The sequence below is a fragment of the Microplitis demolitor genome, chromosome 2, assembly GCF_026212275.2.
Source record: "Microplitis demolitor isolate Queensland-Clemson2020A chromosome 2, iyMicDemo2.1a, whole genome shotgun sequence".
Lineage (NCBI taxonomy): Eukaryota > Metazoa > Arthropoda > Insecta > Hymenoptera > Braconidae > Microplitis > Microplitis demolitor.
The window spans coordinates 19312559-19337965 of record NC_068546.1 but is presented as its reverse complement, the minus strand read 5'-3'; the positions used below and the strand labels follow the sequence as shown (position 1 = coordinate 19337965).

The window sequence follows — 25407 nt, the reverse complement described above, 5'->3', positions numbered from 1 at the left end:
GGACTACCATCCAAGAGGAGCCGTGTTGTTCGAACCCAGCAGACGTCCAGGATTTTTTTCATCATTAACTGCTATCAATTCTTGTTTCTGAATTTGTAATGCGTTCGTACGGTAATAACCAAATCAAAAATTCGGAATTTAATTTTTTTTTTCAAAAATATTTTTTAATTATATATAGCTCGATTATATATAATCATATATGAAAAATGGCCAAATATAATTATATATAGTTATATATAATTTTATATGATTATATATAAAAATTTTTTCTCGGGTAAGTATTATTTCGATCGGTTCAATAGTTCTCGCAATATAACCAACAAAAAAATCGGCTCTCCATTTATTAGTATAGATAGAAGATATATATAATAGATATAATTAATATTGCACTTGCAACTTTGTCGCTTGGTTATTTCGTCGTGGTTATTTTGTCCGCGAGGTAAATGTTACAGAAGATGCAATTAATAACAAGTTCATAAAACCGTAAAGCCTCTGGAAAAATGATAAATGATAGTTAATTACGAAAACTTAATTCTTTATCGCTACAATTTTAAATTAAGATGAGGTTTTTTATACAGTGGGGAATGTAACGATTTTAATAATAAAAGTAACAAGCTTCTGAATGCAAAGGAGGGCTGGGAAAAATGGGAACGATAAGAAAAAATTGAAGATAGATAAAGGAAAAATATGCATTTGTAGAGCATATAAAAAATATTCATTATTTTTCTCTAGTGCTATTACACTGAGCGAAAAATATATATTTCACAAAAGAATATTTATAGATTCAATAAATTATTTTCCTGACGATTATCTTACAATATGTTTTTGTTTTAATAAAATAAAAATTTTAAAATAATTTTATTTAAACATTAAAAAAATAATAATAATAAATAATTTACTTGAATTATATCTCCGACCAAAGAAGCCATGAACATATTATCCAATTTCATGTCCTCATTTTCCAATATATCTTTTAAACTTCCTCTCGCGCAATATTCCACTACAATACAAATGTTCGGTGGGTCGGTACAAGCTCCAATGAAAGCATTTAAATTATCATGCCTTAAATCACGCATTATTTTTAATTCTTTTTTCATTTCTCTCGTAATTTCAATTGATTTTTTACGGACTTTTTTAATTGCAAACATTCTACCCTTGTAATATCCAATCTGGGTATAAATCATCGAGTAACGGAAATCAGCGTCAGGATTTGAACTGAGAGATACTTGACTAGTTCTCACTACAGGCTATAAATATTTACAAATAATCATTATTAATAATAATAATAATAATAATAATAAATTAAGGGGAAAATAGGAGTATGAGATACAAAAAAGCATGTTTTTGTGATTTTTTTTTTTCAGAATACCTTCTTTATTAAAATTCTTAAAATTTGTGACATTATTAAGCAGCATTCCAAGTATATTCTGCTAAATTTTCATAAAAAATATTGAAAAATAAGCCAGTGGTAGTGGGGAGAGACGAGTCACTTTAAAAAAAATTCTTAATGCCGTAGGCAGGACAACTCATGACTGCCTCATCTGAAATCAAAAAATTAAAAAGATTTCCTTAGTAAATAAGTTTGATGGATTTGAACACAGGAATAAACAAAATATTCATTTTTGAATTTTTGGTAAAGGTGCAATCAAAAAACTCTGATTTTTTCCAAAAATTGCTCCTTTTGTTTAATTAAAAAATAAGTAATTTTTGAAAAAAAAAAAAAAAAATTCTTCGTTCAAATCCAAGATAAACTTATGTACTAGAGAAATCTTTTTGGTTTTTTGATTTCAGATGAAGCAGTCATGAGTTATCCTGCTTATGGCATGGAGACTTTTCTTAAAGTGACTCGTCTCTCCCCACTACCACTGGCTTATTTTTCAATATTTTTTAATGAAACTTTAGGAGAAAATTCTTAGAATGATGCTTAACGATGTCACAAACTTTACGAATTTTAATAAAGAAGGTACTCTGAAAAAAAAATCATAAAAATACGCTCTTTTTTTTTGTATTTCAGACCCCTTTCCCCCCTTAATAAATAAAAAATTAATTGATAATAACTTTAGTATTTGATTTTGATTCACAATTAATACTTTCATCTTTTGTTTCACGAATTTGAATATCTTTGTAATTAACTTTCCATAAAAGTGAATCTAATTCTTGTTCATATCTCCAATTACGATAAAGTATCAATGAAATAGAAATAAAAATAAGAAGTAATCCCCCAGCAATCCCGCCAATTATTTCCCCAGTATGAGCTGGAAAAGAAAAGAAAAGGTTTTTTCTATTCAAAATATAACTGAAGATTTCAAAAATATTTTTTTGTAATTTTTATCTCTTACCATTACACTTTTCATCATGATAACCACAGAAAGGTTCAGCCAAAGGCGGTCCATTACCTTGCCACATAATTTCTCTTGTCAGTCTCAATTTCTGTAAAAAAAAAAAAAAAAAAATGGCACGTAAATTTTTGATGAGTTAAGAATTCGATTTATCACAAACATTTTGGCATAAAAGCAAAAAAATTACGCGGCAGTTGGCTCCCGAACGAATAACTGAAGCTCGTGAAGTTGAAATAGCTATCAAAGAAAGTCAAAGAATGAGAAAAGCCATTTTCTCCACTCGTTTATCGATTTCACAAAATATTATTCTGATATTTTTTTTTTTATTCAGATGTAAGATAATTCAATAACTATAAGTAAGAACTTTATCATAAAGGTCATAGATTTGAATAAAATAATTATTTTATTTAGTTTAATTTTTTTTAATAAAATAATTGGGGTATAAATTTTAAAAAACTATAAATAAATAAATAAACATTTGTATATTTATTATTAATGTTCACGTAAATTTTTATAAAAACAAATGTCACTTATGTGTGCTATATATACATAACTATTCCCGAAGCAATATCGTAATTATTGAAACAATAAATTTGATATGACATGAGTTTTTAAATACACTCGGGATTAGATAAAATAATTAAATAAAATAAATAACAAATAAAAAATACTTTGTGCTCATTAGAAAATGGTGAATGTTATATATTAATGTATCATTAAATGTCATTGTTTTAACTACACATCACTTACTGTATTTATTAATTAATTGTCATTTAAATAATTAATTAGAAAAAAAATTTTTTTTGATTTTTTTCAGAATTTATGACAATTAGTTAATAATTAAAATAAAATCACCAATTGCTTATTAAAAAAAAATTAAATTAAATTTATAAAATCGAATCTCACTTATTGTTCACGTGTTTAATTATCAATGTAATTGCTTAATTAAAAAAAATTAAAAAAGCGTCAATTTAGATTAAGAAGAGAAAAAAATTATAGTTTGTCGACTATTGAAAATGAACAACAAATAATAATAATAATAATAATAATAATAATAATAATAATAATAATAATAATAATAATAATAATAATAATAATAATAATAATAATAATAATAATAATAATAATAATAATAATAATAATAATAATAATAATGATAATGATAATAATAATAATAATAATAATAATAATAATAATAATAATAATAATAATGATAATGATAATGATAATAATTATAATAATTATAATAATAATAATAATAATAATAATAATAATAATAATAATAATAATAATAATAATAATAATAATAATAATAATAATAATAATAATAATAATAATAATAATAATAATAATAATAATAATAATATAAGTATTATTAAAAGAACAACTACCTCATATAAGTAAATGTCAATAATTAAAAAAAAAATGACAGCTTAATTTTTTTTATGAATTGTCAGTTTTAAGTTTTTATTAATCACGATTAAACAAAAAAAAATTAAATAATAATTTTCAAAAAGTTTCTTCTATTTAAGAATTCAAGTATAAAAAAGATGGATCAATCGGTTGTATATTTTTGCAGTTATTGTGTTCATCAACATCCGTCCATATTAACGGACATCACAAGTTTTTCCATATTTTTTTTTTTTTTGTTGTAATCATTATTATAAAAAAATTGACTTAAAATTGTGTTCGCTTAATTCATTAATAAATTATTTTTCAAATGGTACGAATTTTGTTCTAGTTGAGCATACTTGAATGAGTGTAAGTATGTTTTTTCACCATACCTCCGTCGAAAGTTTACATTCCTGCCCTGTTTAAATAGAAGAAAGTTGTTCTTTCTTTTTATGAGAAAACAAATGATAAAAATTAGCGCATGCGTTAATTTTTCTACAAATAGAAGCCAAAATTTAAACTTTCAGTTGCAGGTCTGGTGAAAAATTGTATATACACCAAGGAGGAAGACAGGACATCCAAATTCGCGTGTTTGCCACACGGAAAAAAATAAACTTTGAAAAGTAATGTTTGAAATTATAACCCGGAATCTGGGTCTTAATATGGAAAATTTTAACATTCCAAATAATAAATTTTTTGTGAAAGATACTTGAAATCTACGACATTTAGCGCCTATAGCCGGCAGCTAAAAATATTAGATAAGATACAGCTAGTAAAAAAGATATCTAATCGTTCTAAAAGTGACGTCATCATCGGATCAAAAAATATTTTTTGGTTACATGTGCGATAGCAAACGACCAAAAAATATCGAAGTAACTTAACGAGCCATCTTGTGGCAAAATTTATCATTATTTAAATTCGTCCACTTACCGACTTCTCTCTAATTTTCAACAAATACTTAAAACAATCTTACCAAATAAATAAACGCGGATTTATAACCTGCCATTTATAGGCACTAAATGTAGTAAATTTCAAATATCTGTCACAAAAACTAATGTATTTATCTAGTATAATCGTCACCAATCTTCACACTCACGTCTTAAACACGATCGCACTCGATAGATAAACTACTATTATAATCGTGTCGTCAATTTTCTAAGTATCACTTACGATTTTTAAAGTTCAAATAATATTTTTTCTTGCATAGACATTAAATTTCAATATTCATTCAATAATTATTTACGTTTTAATTTATAAATCAAAGAATTACACCCTTGAAGTGCACCCTTGTTTTCGGCATGGTATATAGGCTATTTAACATCCGGGCTGGAATGTCCTATTTTCCTCTCTCGGTGTGTAATATACTATTTACGTGAGTGAATCAGCTGGGACCGAGTAAGCGTTAGCAGAACACATCTTATAGCTCCGCTATTGAGTTATGCAAAAAATACTTACAGGTAAACTTGTTATTTCTTCTTTGCCAATAAAATAACCTATTGGATAAAGACCATGTCCAGTATCTGAACGATTGTCTAAAGAAATTAATGTATAATTTCCTTCAGCATCGCCATTTTTATCCATATAAACCATATATCTGTTAAATATTTGATGAATTGATTAATAAATAATAATTTTAAATTTAAAATAACACTTATTTAAATTTAAAATAATAAAAACAAACCCCATAGCGCTGTGATAATGAACTCCGTGGAGAGTTTCAACCATCTTTCGACCGTCTCGAGGATCACGACCCTCATTCAAGGCAGCTAAAAGAGATCTTTCATACAGATGAACTGCGTCGTATAGATAAGCTGTCTCTGGTACTATCTACTTTGTAAGAAAAAAAAAATTCGAAAAGTAATTCGCTACATTACTATCAATTTCATTTTTTTTTTTTTTTTTTTTTTTTTTTTTCTATGGTTATTTAAATATTATATGATTTGTCAAGTCACCTGAACTATTCCGCCGACATTTGCTAGAGGATTACTAAACTTGAATGGTGGCTTTTGTCGGTACTGATGAATTAATCTAGTAAAGTTGTCAAAGTTAACTGGAGCCGAAGCTACGATACTAAAGTAACTTTTGTAAGCACGAAGAAGTGAAAGATCTGTCTGCTTTTGCCATAAACCACGAAGATATTTGTCAGGTTGTTTCTCATCGTACTGCTCTGTGTCGACACCAACTACCCAATAGTCGCCTAAGTAAAACAATAAAATTTATAGAACAGTATATTGTGTATTGACATGGACATGGGCAATAAATTTTTTTATTGTATTTAAATAATCATAATACATTTATTTATTAAATGTTTGAATTATTTTTAGTAAATATTTGAATGAAATTTGAAAATATCCACTGTAAAAAAGTGGTGTTATCTAACCGGTATAAAAATGGTGAATATAAGGAGTTATTTAACTCCAATTTAGTATAAGGGTGCAAGTATAAGTACTTAAAAAAATTCTGGAGTGCCGATATCATATTATTTTTCGTCCGGTAAATAAAAGATCAAAGGAATTGAATTTTTTGAGGTCCAAACTAGAATTTGTTTTTTGACTCGGAATTTTGCCTTTTTTAGTAGATTTTATAAAAATCTAAGTGTTGTATTTGTCCTCATGACGCAACTTTACAAAAATTTTAACATTTTCTATCTATTTGAGTCAAGTAGGTTTCAAAAATACTATTGGTGAAAAAATGTGTATATATATATATGTATATATATACGATATAACGCGCGGTTCTTCCTCGATAGCGTCCACAATTCTGTACCGATCTTAATGAAATGTTTTTTGCATACTCTTTAGCTAAAGAGCTCGGTTCAGTTCGAAGATGAGCTAAATCGGGCAATAAGTTTAAAAGTTATAGTCATTTAAAGATTTTTTAATTTTTCAAAAAATTCAACTTTTCTTGATTTATCTTTAAATAACTTTTGACCCTAAAGAGATAATCTATTTTTGGTGATTGAATCTTTATGTTCATTCGATTTGCTTTAATTTAAACTATGTTGCTTACTCTTTAGATAATTTTTTCTAATACTTTGATGAATTTCAAAATTTTCAGAAAAATAGAAAAAAACATTTTTTTTTACTTTCCCGTTTAATAACTTTCAAGTAATACATAATAGTTGAATCTTGTTAATATTTTTATGTAGCTTATCTAATGAGCTTCATATTTCAGTAGTATTTTTTTTATATTCAACGAAAATTACCGATTTATTTATTGAAATTTATCTGTTGCATTCGTTTTTCCACTTTTTAATAAATTCATGTAACTGTTCCAATTTTGATTCCTGCCGTGTAACACTTTTAAAATCTCAACATCAAAGTATACATAAAGTATTTTTTTAAAATTGACAAGCATGAATATAATTGATCTTATAAGCTTTAGATGAATCTTTAAACGCCACCGCCTACCTTACAGATTTAAATAATTAAATAAATAATGAAAAATATACTTCCATTTCGGCTGCCGAATGGCCTTTTTTTGTTTTTATTCAGACCAAAATTAGACTACTTCTGTCTGTCACTATTTTTAGTCTGTTTTTAATTGTCTTTAGATCAAAAATAGCTTAAAATTTTCATACAAATTTAAAAACAGATCAACTAGTTCAAATACAGACCAATTAGTCCAAATGCAGTCCAGTTAGACTAAAATCAGATCAAATTTTTCGACCCGGAAAAATTTTATCACCGCTATTGATGTTATTTTAATATAATTTTCGGAGTTACATTTAACACAGGGATAACATGGACGCACTGATTATTTTTTACAGTGAACAAGAGTACAAAAATTAAAATGAAATTATTCATTGTATAATGATAATAATAGTAAATAATAATAATTTAGTTACCATTTTCAAGCAATTTCTTGTCGTTTAATGCCATCAAGAGACCCATGTGTTCATAATAGTTGCCAAGTATAACGTATACTAAAACAAATAAATATATATAAATTTTAAATGTATGGGTCTATATATTTATGAAACGAATGGACTGAAAAAAAAAATAAATAGTAAATTATAGCTCGTTAGTTACGGCATCCGTTTCTTGGACAATATCCAAATGTTCCAGCCACTTCTATCTTTTAAAACTTTGAATATTCAATAGCGAGTACATAGACGGAAAATATATAAGAATATGTATATATATATATTTTCAGAGTTTAGTAGTACGAGAAGTTAAAACGGACCGTGAAAATCATTTTTAGCTCTACGACCGAGAGTTTATAAAAATATGTGTGAATACGGAGTTTTCAACTAAAATTTATTAAAAAAAGCCATAATAATAATAATAATAAGAATCTATGAATAGACAAGGTATGCAAGGAAATGATACATAAATATTTAACTGAAAAATATAAGCGCGTCGTAAAAAAAAATAAAAATGACAAAGAAAAAGAAGAAAAAATTGAAAAACTCGTAAAGACAACGTTTCCAAACCCTCGATCAGGTCGACGGTACTGAAAGACCAATGATCTAATAAAACGTCGTCGCGACGGTAGTGCGAGTCTAAAGAAAATATTATGCAAACAGTAAAAAACAAAAACTCTTTTATTTTTTATATATATAATGTTTTATTTTATTTAAATAGTGATTTATTAAAAGTATTTTGTTTACTTAAAACTAATTTTTTTTTTTTTTTTAAATAAATTTGAGCTACTATTCACTTAGATAAACAAAAATACAGTCGGATCCGTTATAAGACTCTTCAACTTAATTTGTTAAAACTCGCTTGGAACGCTTCCTTTGGAAACAACTCAATGAAAATTTTGCGCTGAAATCTCGCTATAAGACTAATAAACAGTACGACTAAAATTGGGATTAAATATACATTAGACCGGTTCAAAAAAATCGACTATTTTTTTTTTTCAAAACCCGCAGTGAAATATCTTCCTAGTCATGAAAAAAGAAGCCTGAGAAAACGGGAGCTCTTAATATCAATTTTGAAAGGTCGCTCATCGTAAATTTCTATTTTACGTTTAAATAACATGGAAAAAATAATTTTTTAACTTTGGAACTTTACAACTCATTTTGGAATTAACATGTCGGGGTGAGAGATACATATTTTTGAAGGAAATTGAACACTCTAAATAAATTGTCTCTTATGTTTTTTCTCCAAGTCCACTCCTTTAAAAGTTATTCGAGTTTAAAGTTCATCATGTAATCAATTTAACATTTTTTTCTTAAATTGTGGTATAATAATAAAACTCATCTTCGAAAAAAATTATTTTACAATTTTTAAATGGTATAAATAATAGCTTTAAGTTTAACACGATTATTTTCAGTTTATAAAATTTACGATTTTCACTTCAGCTATCAAAATTATGAACAATGAAATTCTACTAACAACAATTAAATATCAATAACCCAACAATGACATTTTGATGAAAAGACGACACTTATTGAGGAACAATCTTCTTTTATTTATCAAAATAATAATATCAAATTTGAAAGTATCACTTTTTTTAACATTCTTTTTGAAACAACTTTTTTATCTAAATTACAGTAGAAAGGTCATTATAAAATAAATTAATGATTATTTTTATGTTTCTTTATTAAAATTTGGAAAACATTTCCTACAAAGCACAGTTGGTCGTTTTTCCGAAAAATTATGTATATATAATTAAAATTTTTTTTAAACTTCAAAGAGAGAATTAATTTCAGATTGTTAAATTGAAAAGTCATTTATTCCTCATAGTAGAACAATAAAGATCTACTTTGTCAACGACGTTAAATTTAATAATTTAATATTTTTAGACAAATTTTTTTTTTCAATAGTAATTATGAAATATTTAAGAAAAATTAAGAAAAAAGGGTTAAATTAATTACATGATGAACTTTAAACTCAAATAACTTTTACAGGAGTAAACTCAGAGAAAAAAACATAAGAGACAATTTATTTAGAGTGTTCAATTTCCTTCAAAAATATATATCTTTTATCCCGACATGTTAATTCCAAAATGAGTTATAAAATTCCAAAGTTAAAAAATTATTTTTTTCATGTTATTTAAACGTAAAATAGAAATTTACGATGAGCGACCTTTCAAAATTGCTATTAAGAGCTCCCGTTTTCTCAGGCTTCTTTTTTCATGACTAGGAAGATATTTCACTGCGGGTTTTGAAAAAAAAAAATAGTCGATTTTTTTTAACCGGTCTAATATATACAAATTGTAGATGAAGTAATTTTTTTTCATAAAGAATATTTAAAATTTCGCGGTTTTATATAATAAAGGAGGACCACTAGTATGATCGCCTAAAAAACAGATTTTTGGGAATTTTTTTAAAGAAAACTAGTGCATAGAATGTTTTAAGTATATATTTGTGGATATAAAATGAATATAAGATAAAATTTTTGGACCAAAAAATTCAAAATTCAGCGAGTTATTCACAATCTCCCAAGGCTCCAAAAAAAAGGTCTCCATTGCTGCAGTGATAGCGACTTTTAAAGTGTATGAAATCAAAAAACCAACAAATTTATTAAACTAGAAGGTATTTTCTGTAGCATGACCCTCGGGCTAAGAAAAAAATTTAAATTTAACAAAATGGCGGAGTTTAAAAAAAAAAATTTCAAATTTCGCGCGAAAATTTGATGATTTTTGGTCTGGCAAAATCACATTTTTGATTCGATCGGAAAACTGGAGGTTCATGGTACGTAGAAAGATTTATAAAAGAAGCTGCAATTCGAATAAAATCGATCGGATGATTTGTCTTCGAGTTATAACTGCAGCAATTTTGAAAAATGTATTTTTGAGAACCGATAAGCGGCCGCTCTTCAGATGGCTGTGACTCAAAAAAACTATTCGAAATATAGACTTCAAATTTTAGTATGTTATTTTTGAAGCCATAGACTATTGAAATATGTAAAAAAAAAAAATTGATTTTTTCAAAATTTCACACTAGTGGTCCCCCTTCATTAAGAAAAAAGAACGACAAAATTCTATTTATCCATAGCTTTACATAAAATGAATACATTCTGTACAATAAAGTAAAGTTGAACCGAATACATAAATAAAATGCAAAACTGCGATAGTCTTATAGCGAGGCTTGGGCATAAACACTGCTAAGCACAACAGTGAGAAAAACTTAATTTTAAGAATTTTAGCCCCTATAATCCCAAATTAGTCTTATATTGAGGTCCGACTGTACATAAAGCCACGAGCGCAATTAATTAATATGTGGAAAAAGTGTGTGTTGAATATTTATATAACATTCTATTTTTATACGACAAAGAGTAATATAATATATATATAAAAAAAAAAAAAAAAAAAAAAAAAAAAAAAAAAAGAAGACATCGTTAGTCCCTCTTTGGGATAACAAGGCTTCAAATAAAATAACGCACGTGCGTTTTGATAACCTGCCGGGTTTATAACGTACATTGAACGCAGCATATTACAGTTTAGTTGTCAAGGGAGTATCAAGTAAATAAAGAGCACGTGGTTGCCACATTAGTCGGCATGTAGTTGACTTATTCGCGAATAACAAATCCAACTTATTCCAAGCACGGCACTACGTGCGCGACTGTCATGCGGGTTTATCCACTACAATACAAGTGAGAGTCTGTCTAATAAATATGTCAAGTCCGACAATCTTACATTCTTGTGAATTGTATGTCATATATATACATATACATTTATATATAAATTGTTAAATGTATCTCTGTTAATAATTAACATTTTTATTTTAGAATAAAAAATTATTAACTGTATTTTTTTTTTTTTATGAATTTAATAATAAATCTTTGTAAATTTAAAATTTGCATTTAAGACATTTATTTTAATTGTAAATGACGTAATTTTCCGAGTAAAAAATAAAACAATTTATTATTTGTATGGTATAATAAATAAATCGAGAGTGAATTGAATATAAGAAATATGCATGTCAGCATTAAAGCCATACTCACTTCGCGTTTCGCGGTAAGTTGAGGCAACGAGCTCATGAAATGGATTGTTCATGTGAGTGACGTGGTAAGGTTCCTTCCAGCAACGGAGATAATTTACTGAAATTCCAGACGACTCAAATGAATTGAGAATCGTCATTGCGACGCTTGACATTTTATTGTTGAACTCAAATAAACTTGAGTTCATGTACATAAACGTAACCTGGTAGTAAAAAATATTTTTACTTTTATATTTGTCAGCCAAAAACATGTTAAATTAGTAATCATTAAAGTTTTTTTTTTATTGTTTTTTTTTTTTATATATTTGTTTACTTTCGTCCAATTGAATGCTAACAAAACTGAAACAACGGATTTTGATATTTGGGTGTCTGGCGGTCGAGTTCGAGCGAATGTTGGAAATTCGATTTTATTTGACGTTTCTTGATGAGTACAAAACTGTAAAAAAAAAAATAGATTTTTTAAATGTAATTAGTGATTATTGCACTGAAAAAAATTTTGAGTTTATGGATTTTATTTAAATCCTAATTCACTCCGTCACTCAGAGTTTCGGAGTTTAAAAAAATCAATTTCCATGTGAAGTAAATCGGGAGTTTGTTTTTTCAGCGGAGTGATTTCAGAGTGATCTGGATTTTATTTTAATCTGCATTCATTCTGATTCAGAGTTTGAATAATTGAACCCGAGAAAAATTGTTTTTATAAAATTTTATAAGGGGGGGCAAAATGGGCCCCTTAAGAAATGAAGGCTTGTATGTGATATAAATGTCAGCCCATTTTGCCCCCAGGGGTCCATTTTGCCCCACGCTCCCCTAATAGGGGAAAGGGGGGAAAATGGGCCCTTAAATTTTGAGCCCCACCCTTCTTCTATTGAAAATGGCCTGATAAAATTTTATAAAGTTTTGGAAAAATTTATGAAGTTTTGTCAAATTTTATAGAGTTATATGAAATTGTATAAAACTTCACTGTAAAATTATAAAAAATTGTGTAAAATTTTAAACAATTTTATGAAAACATTTTTTTCTGTGTTTCTAAAATTGTAAAAAATTTGATAAAATTTCATAAAATATTACAAGCCCGGGAAAAAAGGTTTTTATAAAATCATATACGATTCTATAAAATATTATAAAATAAGATCTGAGTGAGGGAATCAATAATTTAATGTAATTTTATAAAATTTTACCAGGCCATTTTCAGTATAAAATTTTAAAAAATATTTTTCCTGGAAATAGACTCCTCTTCGGAGTGAATTTCACTCCGAGGAGATAAAATAAATAACTAGTCACCCATTTTTTATTCACGCCGGATTTACTCCGGTAATTTTTTGCAGGATTATATTTTACATTGATTACACTGTACAAAAAAACAGCGGTAAGTCCAGGCGGTGTAGTTGTTAAAATTTTCGGTGTTAAATGTCAAAACGGTGTTAAAATAAAACCGGTGACACCGTAAATATTCTTTAGCGGTGTTAAAATATTTTTCCGTGTTGAAAATATTCAACTTTGTGAATATTGTTATTTACTCAATCACTAGAGTTAAACAGTATTATAATTAGTTGATTAAATTATCAGTGATTAAAATGGTAGAAGTAAAATTGCATAATTTTTAAATAAATTGCGTATAACATAAATAATTATTTAATTAAGTACCTACCCGGGTCAAAAAATTTGATCTGATTTTAGTATAATTGGACTGTATTTTGACTAGTTGATCTGTTTTTGATTTTTTATAAAAATTTTAAGCTGTTTTTAATCTGTTTTAAAAAACAATTGCCTTACGAGCAGACAAAATTGGATTAATTCTTGAACTTTGAAAAATTTTAGTTTTGAAAATTTGCAAGGATAAAACTAGATTAAATCATGGACTTGTAATATTTTTATTTATGGACAATATTTATAAAAAATATTTTAAGTTACAGAATTAATTATGTTTTGTTTACTATTTATTTAGTGTCTTTTGTTTAAAAATGTCGGCAGTTAATGAAAGTTTGACAGCTTTATTTTTTAGTTGTCTTAGCTGAATATTTATAGTATTGAATAAAAGTAATAAAATAACTGTTAAAATGTCAAGAAATTTTTCTTATTTACTGGATAAAATTGAAAAATATTTTGGCATTAGAAACCATCAAATTCTTGTGACATCTTATTACGAGTGCGCATTAGCATGTTTCAAATATCAAGAAAATTAAAATAAATTTATAAATCTAGATTATTATTATTATTATCATATTGGTAAAAAGTCCTGTTTTAGATCTGGTCGATTAAAAACAGACTAAAAATTATAGTAAATAAAGTCTGTTTTTGTATTTAAAAATATTTGAATACAGACTAATAATTATCACAAAAAAGTCTGTTTTTAGTCTGAAAGGAATTTAAAACAAACTAAAAATCATACGAAAATAAGTCTGAAATTGGCCTGGATAAGGACTAGTACGGGTAAAAACAGATCAAATTCCTATTATATGAAGTAAATACGATTTATAAACTTAAATTAAAGAAATTTGAATTTATTATTCATTTTAAAACAGATCGAAATTTTGAACCCGTGAAATTATCATTTATTTTAAAACAGATCTAATTTTTTGACGCAGGTAGTAAAATTGAAATTTCCTTCAGGTAATTCTCATTAAATTTTTATATTTTTTTATAAACTGTGAAAAATTCCCATTAAATTTTACTATGGGTGCATTGTAACCCCAGACCATAAGAAAACTGGTACAAAATTTACAAGTGTCCCATAGTAAACGTATGCGCATAGGTCCCAATCGTGTCGTCTGCGCATACCGTTTACTATATAGGACACTTGTAAATTTCATACCAGTTTTCTTATGGTCCGGTGTTACAATGCGCCCATAGAAAAATTTGTTGGAAATTTTTGCACAGTGTATGTAATACATTTTTTTTTCTAACTTCTATACGTGGAATTTTTTGTTACACCGATTCAACATCGGTATTTTAACACCTACACCGGTGTTATTTAATTTTAAGACAGCGTGGTGTTAATTGAGTCCATTTTTAACACCGCTCTTTTTGTAGTGTAAAAATAATATGAATTATAAATATTTTTTTGAAATAAATATTTAAAATCTTAAATCATTATAAAAAAAAAAACATTTAAATAAAAATAGTGCAATCTCTATCTTCTTCCTTCCTTTTGACCAAGTTAACATTTAACTTATTCTTTATCGCAACTAATTAATGCGACTTATTGCGTCTCGTTTCCCGACTAGACGGAAAAGAGTAAAAAATAAAATAAAAAAGTATAAACCACCGATCTCACCAGTTTAAATAATAGACTGCTTTAAAAAATTTTCATTCGGTTAAATTTATATTTTATACTTTTTTTTTTTTTTTTACTTACGATCAATAATATCCGATCAAACATACATTTTTATTCAAGATATATATAAAAGTTTACAAAAGAATATAAAAATGTAATATTTTATCCAAGTAACTTAGCGATTTTCACTTGAATTGTTTCGGTGCATTTGCAGTATTGAAAATTTTAAAATATAGTAACATTGGTAAATTAGATTATTTTATACAAGTTTTTCATCCATGTAAAATAAATCAGAGTTTATGAAAATTAAATTTCATGTGTAATAACTAATAATTTATGATAAAGTTGGAGAATCCACATGTGCACAACTTATTTGCTCATTCAAAAAAAAAAAAAATAATAATAATAATTAAAAAAAAAAATGGCAGCGAAGTTTTTTTCATTATTGCCAGTTTTAAGTTTTTATTAATTACAATTAAACAAAAAGGATTAGAATGCGATTTCCAATTCAAAAATTAAAGTGTAAAAATAAACATCAATTAGTTATTTTTACAGTTATTGTGCTTACTGACTTCCGTACATATCAACGAACATTACAGGTTTTCTCCGCAATTTTTTTTTTTTATTCTAAAAAACAATTTTTGAACTTTTTGGATTTTAAGATCTTCAGGGCACGAGTTTTCAGCAAGATAAAAACATTTTTGTATCATAATTTTGAAAACCTATAGGGTAAGAGACCTCGGCCTGATCGGGGAACTAGGACTCGATCATTCTATTTATTTTTATATATATATATATTTAGTAAAATTTAGTAAATATGTATATACAAATACAGGAGTGATCGGGTACTAGTTCTCTGATCAGGTACTGCCCGGGTCAAAAAATTAGATCTGTTTTAAAATAAATGATAATTTCAAATATTTTTTCTCTAGTTTAAGTTTATAAATCGTATTTACTTCATATAATAGGAATTTGATCTGTTTTTACCCGTACTAATCCTTATCCAGGCCAATTTCAGACTTATTTTCGTATGATATTTAGTTTGTTTTAAATCCCTTTCAGACTAAAAACAGACTTTTTTGTGATAATTATTAGTCTGTATTCAATTATTTTTAAGGACAAAAACAGACTTTATGTACTATAATTTTTAGTCTGTTTTTAATCGACCAGATCTAAAACAGGACTTTTTACCAATATAATAATAATAATAATCTAGATTTATAAATTTATTTTAATTTTCTTGATATTTGAAACATGCTAATGCGCACTCGCAATAAGATGTCACAAGAATTTGATGGTTTCTAATGCCGAAATATTTTTCAATTTTATCCAGTAAATAAGAAAAATTTCTTGACATTTTAACAGTTATTTTATTACTTTTATTCAATACTATAAATATTCAGCCAAGAAAAGTAAAAATTAAAGCTGTCAAACTTTCATTAACTGCCGACATTTTTAAACAAAGGACACTAAATAAATAGTAAACAAAACATAATCAATTCTGTAACTTAAAATATTTTTTATAAATATTGTCCATAAATAAAAATATTACAAGTCCATGATTTAATCTAGTTTTGTCCTTGCAAATTTTCAGAACTAAAATTTTCCAAAGTAAAAAAATCAAAATTAGACTAACTAGTCCAAATACAGTCCAATTATACTAAAATCAGATCAAATTTTTCAACCCAGGTGGGTCAATTGCCCTACATATTAATACATTTTTCCCTTACACTACACTGTAAAAAATTTACAGAGTGAACATGGTCTAAACCTGAAGTGAATGTGAAGCGGATCACTGCACGGAAGAAAAGAAATTTTTAAAATTAGTGTTTAAAATTATAACCCGGAGCCTGGGTGTCAGTATAGCGAATTTTATACATTCCAAACAATAAATTTCAATTTTTAAATTAACTTATAATCATTGTTAATTAATAATTATAAGTTGGCAGAACAGATCGCATTGCTTCGCAATTGAGTTGTGCAATATATATATATATATTTAATAAATAAATCTACTTACATATGAAATCATTGGAAGATTGAAAGCAGCCGCCATTCTGCCTTCATGAATACAAGTTTCTTGTGGACCAATATAAGCACTAATATTTTTCTTCCAAAGTTCAGCGGTCATCAAAATGCTTGTCTCTTCTTCCCCATAAGTTTCAGCAACCAAGAACTCAAGTTTATGTCCGCGTTTACCCAGTTCACCAGCGTTAACCTTAAAAACATTTAGATTATATATATAATATATTAAAATATAAATATATTACAGCATAAAAATAAGACTAATAAAGATGAAAGACATAAAAGAGTCACTGGGGGAGATAAAAAAACTTGTGTTCGAAGAAATTTTAAGTTTTAACGAGCGACTGTACGTTTTTTTTTCTTTGTTTGAAGACCAACTTTAGGTGGTGAAAGCTATGGGAAATATTCAGAGCTGCCATAAAACGTTCGTCAAAAAATTTTAATCACATTTCATACGTCAATACCACTTGTTATTACTCAATATTAATTATAAAAAAAAAAAAAAATTAGCAGCGTTCAATCTTCAAGGACAAGATTTATTAATTTTTAAAAGTATCGATTTGTTTATACAATTGAAATAATTAAAGCATAATATTTAATAAGACTACGTGATTAATTAGCTATATATATATATATTGTTTGAGATTAATCAAGAAATTGAGTTGGATTTTAATTCAAAAAAATTTTTGAACATTTTATAAATTTTTTACTGACATTTTTCAAAAAAATTTTGAGTAGTCGTTGATTATTGCGAATTTATTTTCGTTATCAAATTTTGAATATTGAAAAAATTAATTATCCATGAAAGACAAATATTTTCAATTGAAATTATAGTTTTTCAACACTGTAAAATGAGCAGTGTTAAAATGAAATAACACCAGTATAAGTGGTGTAATTGGTGGTGTTAAAATACCTTTGTTAAATTGGTGTAAAAAAAATTCCACGTATAGAAATTAGAAAATAAATTTATTATGAAATACCTGGGAAAAAAATTCTTATATGATCGTATGTAAATCATATAAAATCCTATAATATCATATATAGTAAACTGTAATTTAAATTGTTATATAGTAAATTTTAATTTAACACTGGGAAATTTTTTTAACACTCGCTTTCAGTGTTGAAATTTCACATAAAAAATTTTAACACTTACACCTACTTACCCTGGTTTTTTTTTACAGTGGAATAATTATCAGCTATAAAATTAATTTACTTATGGACAAAAAAAAAATTATTTAAATAATTAAAAAAAAAAAATTGTGATTTTAATTTATATGAAATTTATGATTTGGATATTTATAAATATGAAAAAAAAAAAAAAATGATTATTAATTAATAAAAAATGAATTATAAATTTGTACCTCTTCAACAGCAAGAGTGATAGCACCAGAGATACGAGTACCAGGTCTCTGATACTCAAATTCGTTTGGCCGTCTCTTGGAACCGGTGATGTAGCCAAGGGTGAAGGTCTTTGCATCAACAATCTCGTTGACCAAAACGTGAATCGTTGTCAGCAAGAGACACGCCCGTTCCACGTTTACTAGTCGCATGCCACTCTGATCTGCGAACCTAATTTACTTATTCACTTGGATACTCGGTTTGAAATTTAAAAAAAAATAAACATTTATTTCGACATCATTATTGTGATTATTATCGATACATGAAAATAATCTTGATCGAATTGACAATGAAAGATTGAGATTGAGTGGCCTAACGAGTAGATCTGAAGATCTCGACTATAGACGTAAGAAGTGAACCGATCGTCAGTATAAAAATGAATTAGTCATGTTGGTGAATAGACACGGAAGTTCTGACTGACTAATTCTAAAAGCTTATATATTTATACATATATTTTTTTTTTATTGTTATTATTAAATTCTGTTGTCCTAGATGCAATGATGATCTAATCATTTATTCCGCGTAGTCTTTAGTATTTTAAATAATTTATATTTGAATAATAGTTTCACCGTCTACTGTTGTCATAATTGAGTAATATTGTTTTTATAATTAATCTTTTGTTTTTTATTATCATAATAAATTTTAATTAATTATTCATAAACACTAATAATATTATTATTGGTATTAATGCTATTATTATTATTATTATTATTATTATTATTATTATTATTATTATTATTATTATTATTATTATTATTATTATTATTATTATTATTATTATTATTTTGTTCTTAAGCTGACTTATTTACAACCAGACTTTTTAATTTCTGTGTTAAAAAAATGACGGCTTTTTAGTCAATTAATTGACAAATATTTATTAGGAATCTAATCTGGCAATGAGTTATTACACGTGGATTAATGATACTTAAATGCATCATTTTTAATGCACACTGTAATACCACCCAATAATTAAGAAGATTCTAATTATCAAAGATGTTAATATTATAAATACGTCATTCCTTTAACACAGAAATTATTATTATTTTATTCCTGACAGACCTGAATTGCAGTAATTTTCCGCATTTTACCGTAGTTTACCGTACAATACGGTATTTCTACGGCAAATTTGCCACAATTTACAGTATACTGAGAGAAGAATTTATTTAAGCCAAATAAATAGATTTATTTGACTAAACAAAATCATTTATTAGATATGGGATTTATAATATAACATAGTTATACATAATTATATATATATATATATATATAGGACCATTTTTTATGTATATCTTCTTTTTCCCGGATAGGCATGAACAGACATGAGCATACCTGATCAGACCTAAACATGCCTGATCAGGCATGATCATTTTCATGTCTGATCAGGCCTGAAGACTCATGCCTGTTCATGTCTGATCAGGTCTGATCAATTTTTCCCGGGACGAATCATATTTAATAAATCTGGTAGCAAAACATGTAGTTATGTACTCTCTAAATCTGAAACAGTGAAAACCACTGAAAAATAGTGTATATACACTATTTCACAGCTAGAAGTATACCACTTGGTATACTTATAACTAAAACAGTGAATACCCTGATTAAAAATACTCATTGAAAAGGATTGAAAATTATTTCAATTCTTTTCAATCTATATGGAGGTTTTGGAAAGTATTGAATGGAATTGAAATTTTGATCATTTAAACACTTTGTAATTCTTAAAATGGAATTCAAAAGTATTGAAAGGAGCTCAATCTTTCATCATTTCAATACCTTCCAATATGGAATTATTTTGATATTGAGAAAGATTCAGAAAGATTCAAAAATTTCAATTTATTTGAATTCTTTTCAATCCTACACTTGATCCGAAAATCGAACTATTTAGGTATTGAGAAGGATTGAAAAAGATTAAAAAATTTCAATTCATTTAAATTCTTTTCAATCCTACACGTGACCCGAGATGTGATATATTTTGGTATTGAAAAGTATTCAGAAAGATTAAAAATATCAATTCTTTTGAATCTTTTTCAATTCCTCGGAAATTTAGAAATTCTCATATTATTTTTGGATTCAATAGAATTGAAAAGTATTAATTTTATGCCCAGATGAAAATCTGGTGGTATAGAAAGTATTCAAAAGTATTCAATTCTCATCTTTTTCAATCCTTTTCAATGAGTTTTTTTAATCAGGGTAGTCTCTGTTTCAAATTTAGAGACTACTGACTACAGGTTGCTCGTTATTATTAATATTATTATTATTATTATTATTATTATTATTATTATTATTATTATTAAAAAAAATCATAATATGATTTTAGACTTACAGAATTACTAATGGTAATATCGAGTTTTATTTAAGTCACATTAGGAGGTCTGGTTGTGATAATGGACAAAACTCTGTAGCAAATAAAAATCATTGGGGGTTCTTAATACAAAGACGTTCATTGATATCCCGTTGATTTTTGATAAAAACATTTCCTCATATTTAAAAGTACCGCTTATTTAACTGAAAAAAAAAAAAAAAACAAAATATAAAAAATTAAAAAATAAATAAAAATTCTAATTACCATTAAATCATAAATATAAATATATGTATTAGAATAAATAGCCAAAAAAGTATATAAATGTTTATATTTTTTTTAAATCAATACAATAAAAAATTGAAAGATTTTTTTTTTCATTGAATTTGGGTTGTGTTATTGAATTATAAGAATTACGTAACAATATAATTTAAAACGAACGGTGTGAACAAGTCACGACACTTAACTCGTGTCGAGAAAAAAAGGGAGATTACATATATATGTATATATTTATGCGGGAGAGCTTGAGGCGAATCGCATGAAGATCGTGAGTGATTTACGTACACGTTTACTATGGTGTCTTTCTAGCTCATGCCGATTGCGAAATTATTAAATAACAAGAACACAACGTTTTAAATGCCTTTGAACTATAGACAAGTGTGATTTATTAGTATATATACATATATATATACACACTAAATTATTATATACTTGTTCTAATTTTAAACTGTTTTTTTTTAGACGAAAAATTTTCTTCTATTTCAAAACTAAAATAATAATTATTTATTTTTATTTAAAAAAAAAATTTTAAAAAATATTTTTAATGATATTTCAAAAAATGAAAGTTAAATGGCTAATTATAATAATTATAGCATCATAATAATGAATAACATATAAAAATTCACGTGAAATATTGTTGCATAATAATAAAATTTTAAAAATAATTTATTCTTATATTTTATTGGCAAAAAAAAAATTTTAATATTTTTTTTTTGTAATTAACACTTTTGTTAACTGGTCACGAAAAATAGATAGAATGAAATTAGTGAGGTCTAATTATTTTAAAATATACAAGTTTGACGCATAAATTACTGTAAGTCGTGCTCACGGTGATTTCACAATCAGTTTACTTTTTTTTAGTGACTACGTGAAAATAAAAATGATAAAACAATAAATTATACTACTGGTTTACAGTTTATCGGTTTTCAGTTATGATAAAACAAATGTAGCTAATTTTTAAAATATGGATTTTTTTATTTTTTTTTTTTTGGTAAGCAATAATGCGCGATAAAAATTGACAAGATTGTAAATGATCCCAGTTATTCGGTTGTTAAATTACATTATTATAACCGCGCCTGTGGGTCTCGATTCAGTGTAAAAAAAAAAATTTTATTCAGAAACTTGATGTTGGCCAAGTCTTCACTGTAAATTGCTTGTCAAAATTAAAAAAAAAAAAAGACGTTCTCTTTACGAAGTATTAATTTTTTAAACTAAAATTCAAGTGCGAAATTAATCTCAATTGACTTTTTATAATTACTATTAATTCGAAATAATTAATTTCAAAAAAATTCATGACACTGAAGTTAGCCGACTTATAATAATTTTTGAATTTTATTTAGAAACGATAAATTATAGAAAAAACTTTTTTCAAAAAAATGCATCTGTAGTTTTTTAAATTTTCTACAAGTGCATATTTTTAGTTTTTTTTTATAATTTTGTAAATTATTTGTTAAAAAAATCCGAAAAATTTTAATTGTCTCCCAACCAGGATCATAAAAAAATCTAAATTTTTGTATGAGCATATTTTATTTGACAATAAAATATATAAAAGTATATATAGGGAAAGAGGGGGGGGGGCAAAATGGACCCCCCAAAATTTTTAACATGAAAAGTGTTGGGAGGAGGGGGTAAAATGGGCTGCCTAGAGTGAAAACTTACGAATATTTTTTAGCTAAACGGGTTCCTAAATTTTTTTTAACAAAAATGGTTAAAGAATTATGATAAGGAGCAAACTGGGTCACGAGTTTAACAGCATTACTAACTATAATTTTTTTCAAAAACAATTTATTCTATATAAACGAAAATAATCAAAGTATAAGTAATCGAGTAATGAAATTATTAGTTGTTACGAGTGATTAAAAACTTTGAATTAAGTTATTTTGAGGTCTAAATCTTCACTATCAACCTTTTTTTATACTCAATAGATAGCAAAAAGTTTCAAAACATAAAACGGGGGCCCGTTTTACCCAAAATTTCAGGATTTTTCAATTTTTATAGACAGCAAATTATGATCCTGAAATAAGCAGACAATTAAAAATTTTTGAATTTATTTTTCAGCGAATCAATTACAAAAAAAAAAAAATCTAAAAAAATGCACATGTGTAAAATTAAAAAAACTATAAGTGCAATTTTTTCAAATACTTTTTTTTATGATCTGTTGCTTTAAAAAAAAATTCAAAAATTATTAGACGTCGGCTAAGTTCAGTATCATAGCAAATTGACACCAAAAACTCAGCAGAAGGAAAAAAAAGTGAAACAAGCTGAAAAACTCACATTATAAAAATTTTTTCAAGGGTCCATTTTACCCCACATTTTTTAACTTTTTATTTTTAATGAACGATTGAAGGTTAAATACTTGGCAAGGGAGTAAAAAAAAGTAAAAAAAACAGGATTTGAAAATTTTTTTCTTAAGGAGCCCATTTTGCCCCTTCTTTTTTTATATAAAAAAATGACATTAATTATTTTGATACATACTTTGCTCAAGATTTATATGATATTATAATTTCATGACAGTTTGATCGAATTGAGATCACGAATTGTCTTGCAATTTATACCTAAAAAATTAAAAATAAAAATATATATCACGCAAGTAAACGCGAAAAAAAACATCACGTGTATTTATATACTTCTTTTATGCCCCGTTAAAAAAATTACCTACACAAAAATATATCGTTGACGGTTTTAACGCTCACATTATTATTAATGTATTTTTTTTTTTTTTTTAATTTAAATCTTTTGAAATGTCGAATAAAAAATTAAAACTCATAAAAGCGTTAAAATAAATAAAAATAAAAATAAAATAAACAAAATCACGAATCGGTAAATGTCAGATGCACGAAAACGATAACGAGTCAGTACCCAATCTCGGGAGTTATCTTACAACTGTCACGATCATAAAGTACACGAGCAATCGACCTAACTATTTCAATTGCTCTTTCTTATATTTTATATCCTAAATTAATCAACATTTTTTTTTAAGTTGATTTAACGTTTCAATTCCATTAATTCAATTTTTTTTATTTTAACTTTACTGTTATTATTATTTAATAAAATAAATTGATTTAGTGAAAGTATTTAGTGTGAATTGAATCCTAGAAAAATTAGACGTAACTTTCTCTATCTTGAAATATTGAAGATGAACAAATCGTTAAATTGATGTGCTGTTGAATGAAATGTGGGCTATATAAAAGATCAGTATATATATATATATATATATATTAAAAGAGACATTAAATAAAAAGAGAAGGAAATACAATTTAGTTACACTTTTATTACGATCACGTTTTCGCTAGCCCGTATAGTGTTTTAAAGTTGATCGAATCAATTTCTACTGACATATGACACTCATTGTTACTTTTTATTTTTGCAATAATATTGTATGTTATTAAAAACAATTAAAACAAATTTTTTTTAATTATTAAATACGATAATTATGTATGATACTGAAGGTGGCAGACGTCGAATAGTTTTTAGATTTTTTTAAAAATAACAAATCATGAAAAAAAAAATATTTTGAAAAATTGCACCTTTAGTTTACAAAATTTTCTACATGTGCATATTTTTTTTTTTTTTTTTCGTTATTATTAAAAAAAAAATCCGAAAATTGTCAATTGTTAACTTCCGAACCATATTTTCAAGATACTGAAGTTAGCAAACGTCTAATAATTTTTAGATATTTTTTAAAATGACAAATTATAAAAAAAAAAATATTTTGAAAAATTGCACCTGTAGTTTTTTTAATTTTCTACATGTGCATATTTTTACTTTCTTTTTTTTTTGTAATTCACCTGTTGAAAAAAAAATTCGAAAATTCCACATTCATAAAAAAAAAAAAAAAAAAAAAAAATAAAATAAAAAAACGAGATAAATAGACTAGAGTTTTTAATACCTACAGGAAGTATTTAATATAAAGTGTACGATAAATGTGTGAAATATTTCAATATATATCAGCATGTGAATTTAGTTGTCATACGGAAAATATTTTTTTTTTTTTTTTTTTTATACTTAATCTGAATTAAAAATAATAAATTAATTAAAAATTTTTTTTTTGTTAAAGTAAAAGAAATTTTTGATTAGTTACAAAATAAAAAATTACCTGTTGTATGTAGAAAAAATCCTTACAAATTTTACTGCACAAAAAAATTTTTTTTAAAATTTGATTTTTACTTCAAAAAATAATAGTATTCATATAGAAAATAATAAAAATTTTAAAAAATGGTAACGATGTAAAAATAGTGTACTATTGTAAGGGCGACGACAGTAGTCGAAGGCGCGCGCGGCCAGACTGACTCTGGTCGTTCATTCACCAACAGCCAGAATATACTATATAGTGTAAAGTAAAGCTAGAGAGTACAGCAGTCGCAATCGTATCCTCAGGGGGGTAATCGCACTACATTTGTGGCGCATGACCACCCACAGGATCACTTCCCTTGAGAACATGATCAAACTATTTTTTTTTTCTTATATACCTTTATACTCTATCCACGTTTGCATTTTACTTTTTTCAAAGAAAAAA

The 25407-nt window shown here is 26.1% G+C and overlaps 1 protein-coding gene across 5 annotated transcripts in view; it reads right to left on the bottom strand.

Moving 5' to 3' along the window:
* Positions 1-25169, bottom strand: part of LOC103568453 (guanylate cyclase 32E) — a 36678-nt gene extending 11509 nt beyond the window's left edge. Inside the window, exons 1-14 of one of the 5 annotated variants that reach the window (XM_014444551.2) lie at positions 24988-25169; positions 23367-23446; positions 20637-20818; positions 18283-18490; positions 16917-17114; positions 11936-12058; positions 11627-11825; positions 7579-7656; positions 5684-5928; positions 5413-5558; positions 5187-5325; positions 2340-2430; positions 2059-2255; positions 900-1247 (exon numbers count right to left, since the gene is read on the bottom strand). In XM_014444551.2, the coding sequence (XP_014300037.1) occupies positions 900-1247; positions 2059-2255; positions 2340-2430; positions 5187-5325; positions 5413-5558; positions 5684-5928; positions 7579-7656; positions 11627-11825; positions 11936-12058; positions 16917-17114; positions 18283-18471 (1953 nt within the window). In that variant the 5' untranslated portion in view covers positions 18472-18490; positions 20637-20818; positions 23367-23446; positions 24988-25169. Of the gene's footprint in view, positions 1-899; positions 1248-2058; positions 2256-2339; positions 2431-5186; positions 5326-5412; positions 5559-5683; positions 5929-7578; positions 7657-11626; positions 11826-11935; positions 12059-16916; positions 17115-18282; positions 18491-20636; positions 20819-23366; positions 23447-23546; positions 23568-24987 lie in introns of those variants that run through there. The other 4 variants (XM_014444549.2, XM_014444553.2, XM_014444550.2 and 1 more) reach the window with 4 other exon arrangements.
* Between the last annotated feature and the right edge of the window lie 238 nt (positions 25170-25407).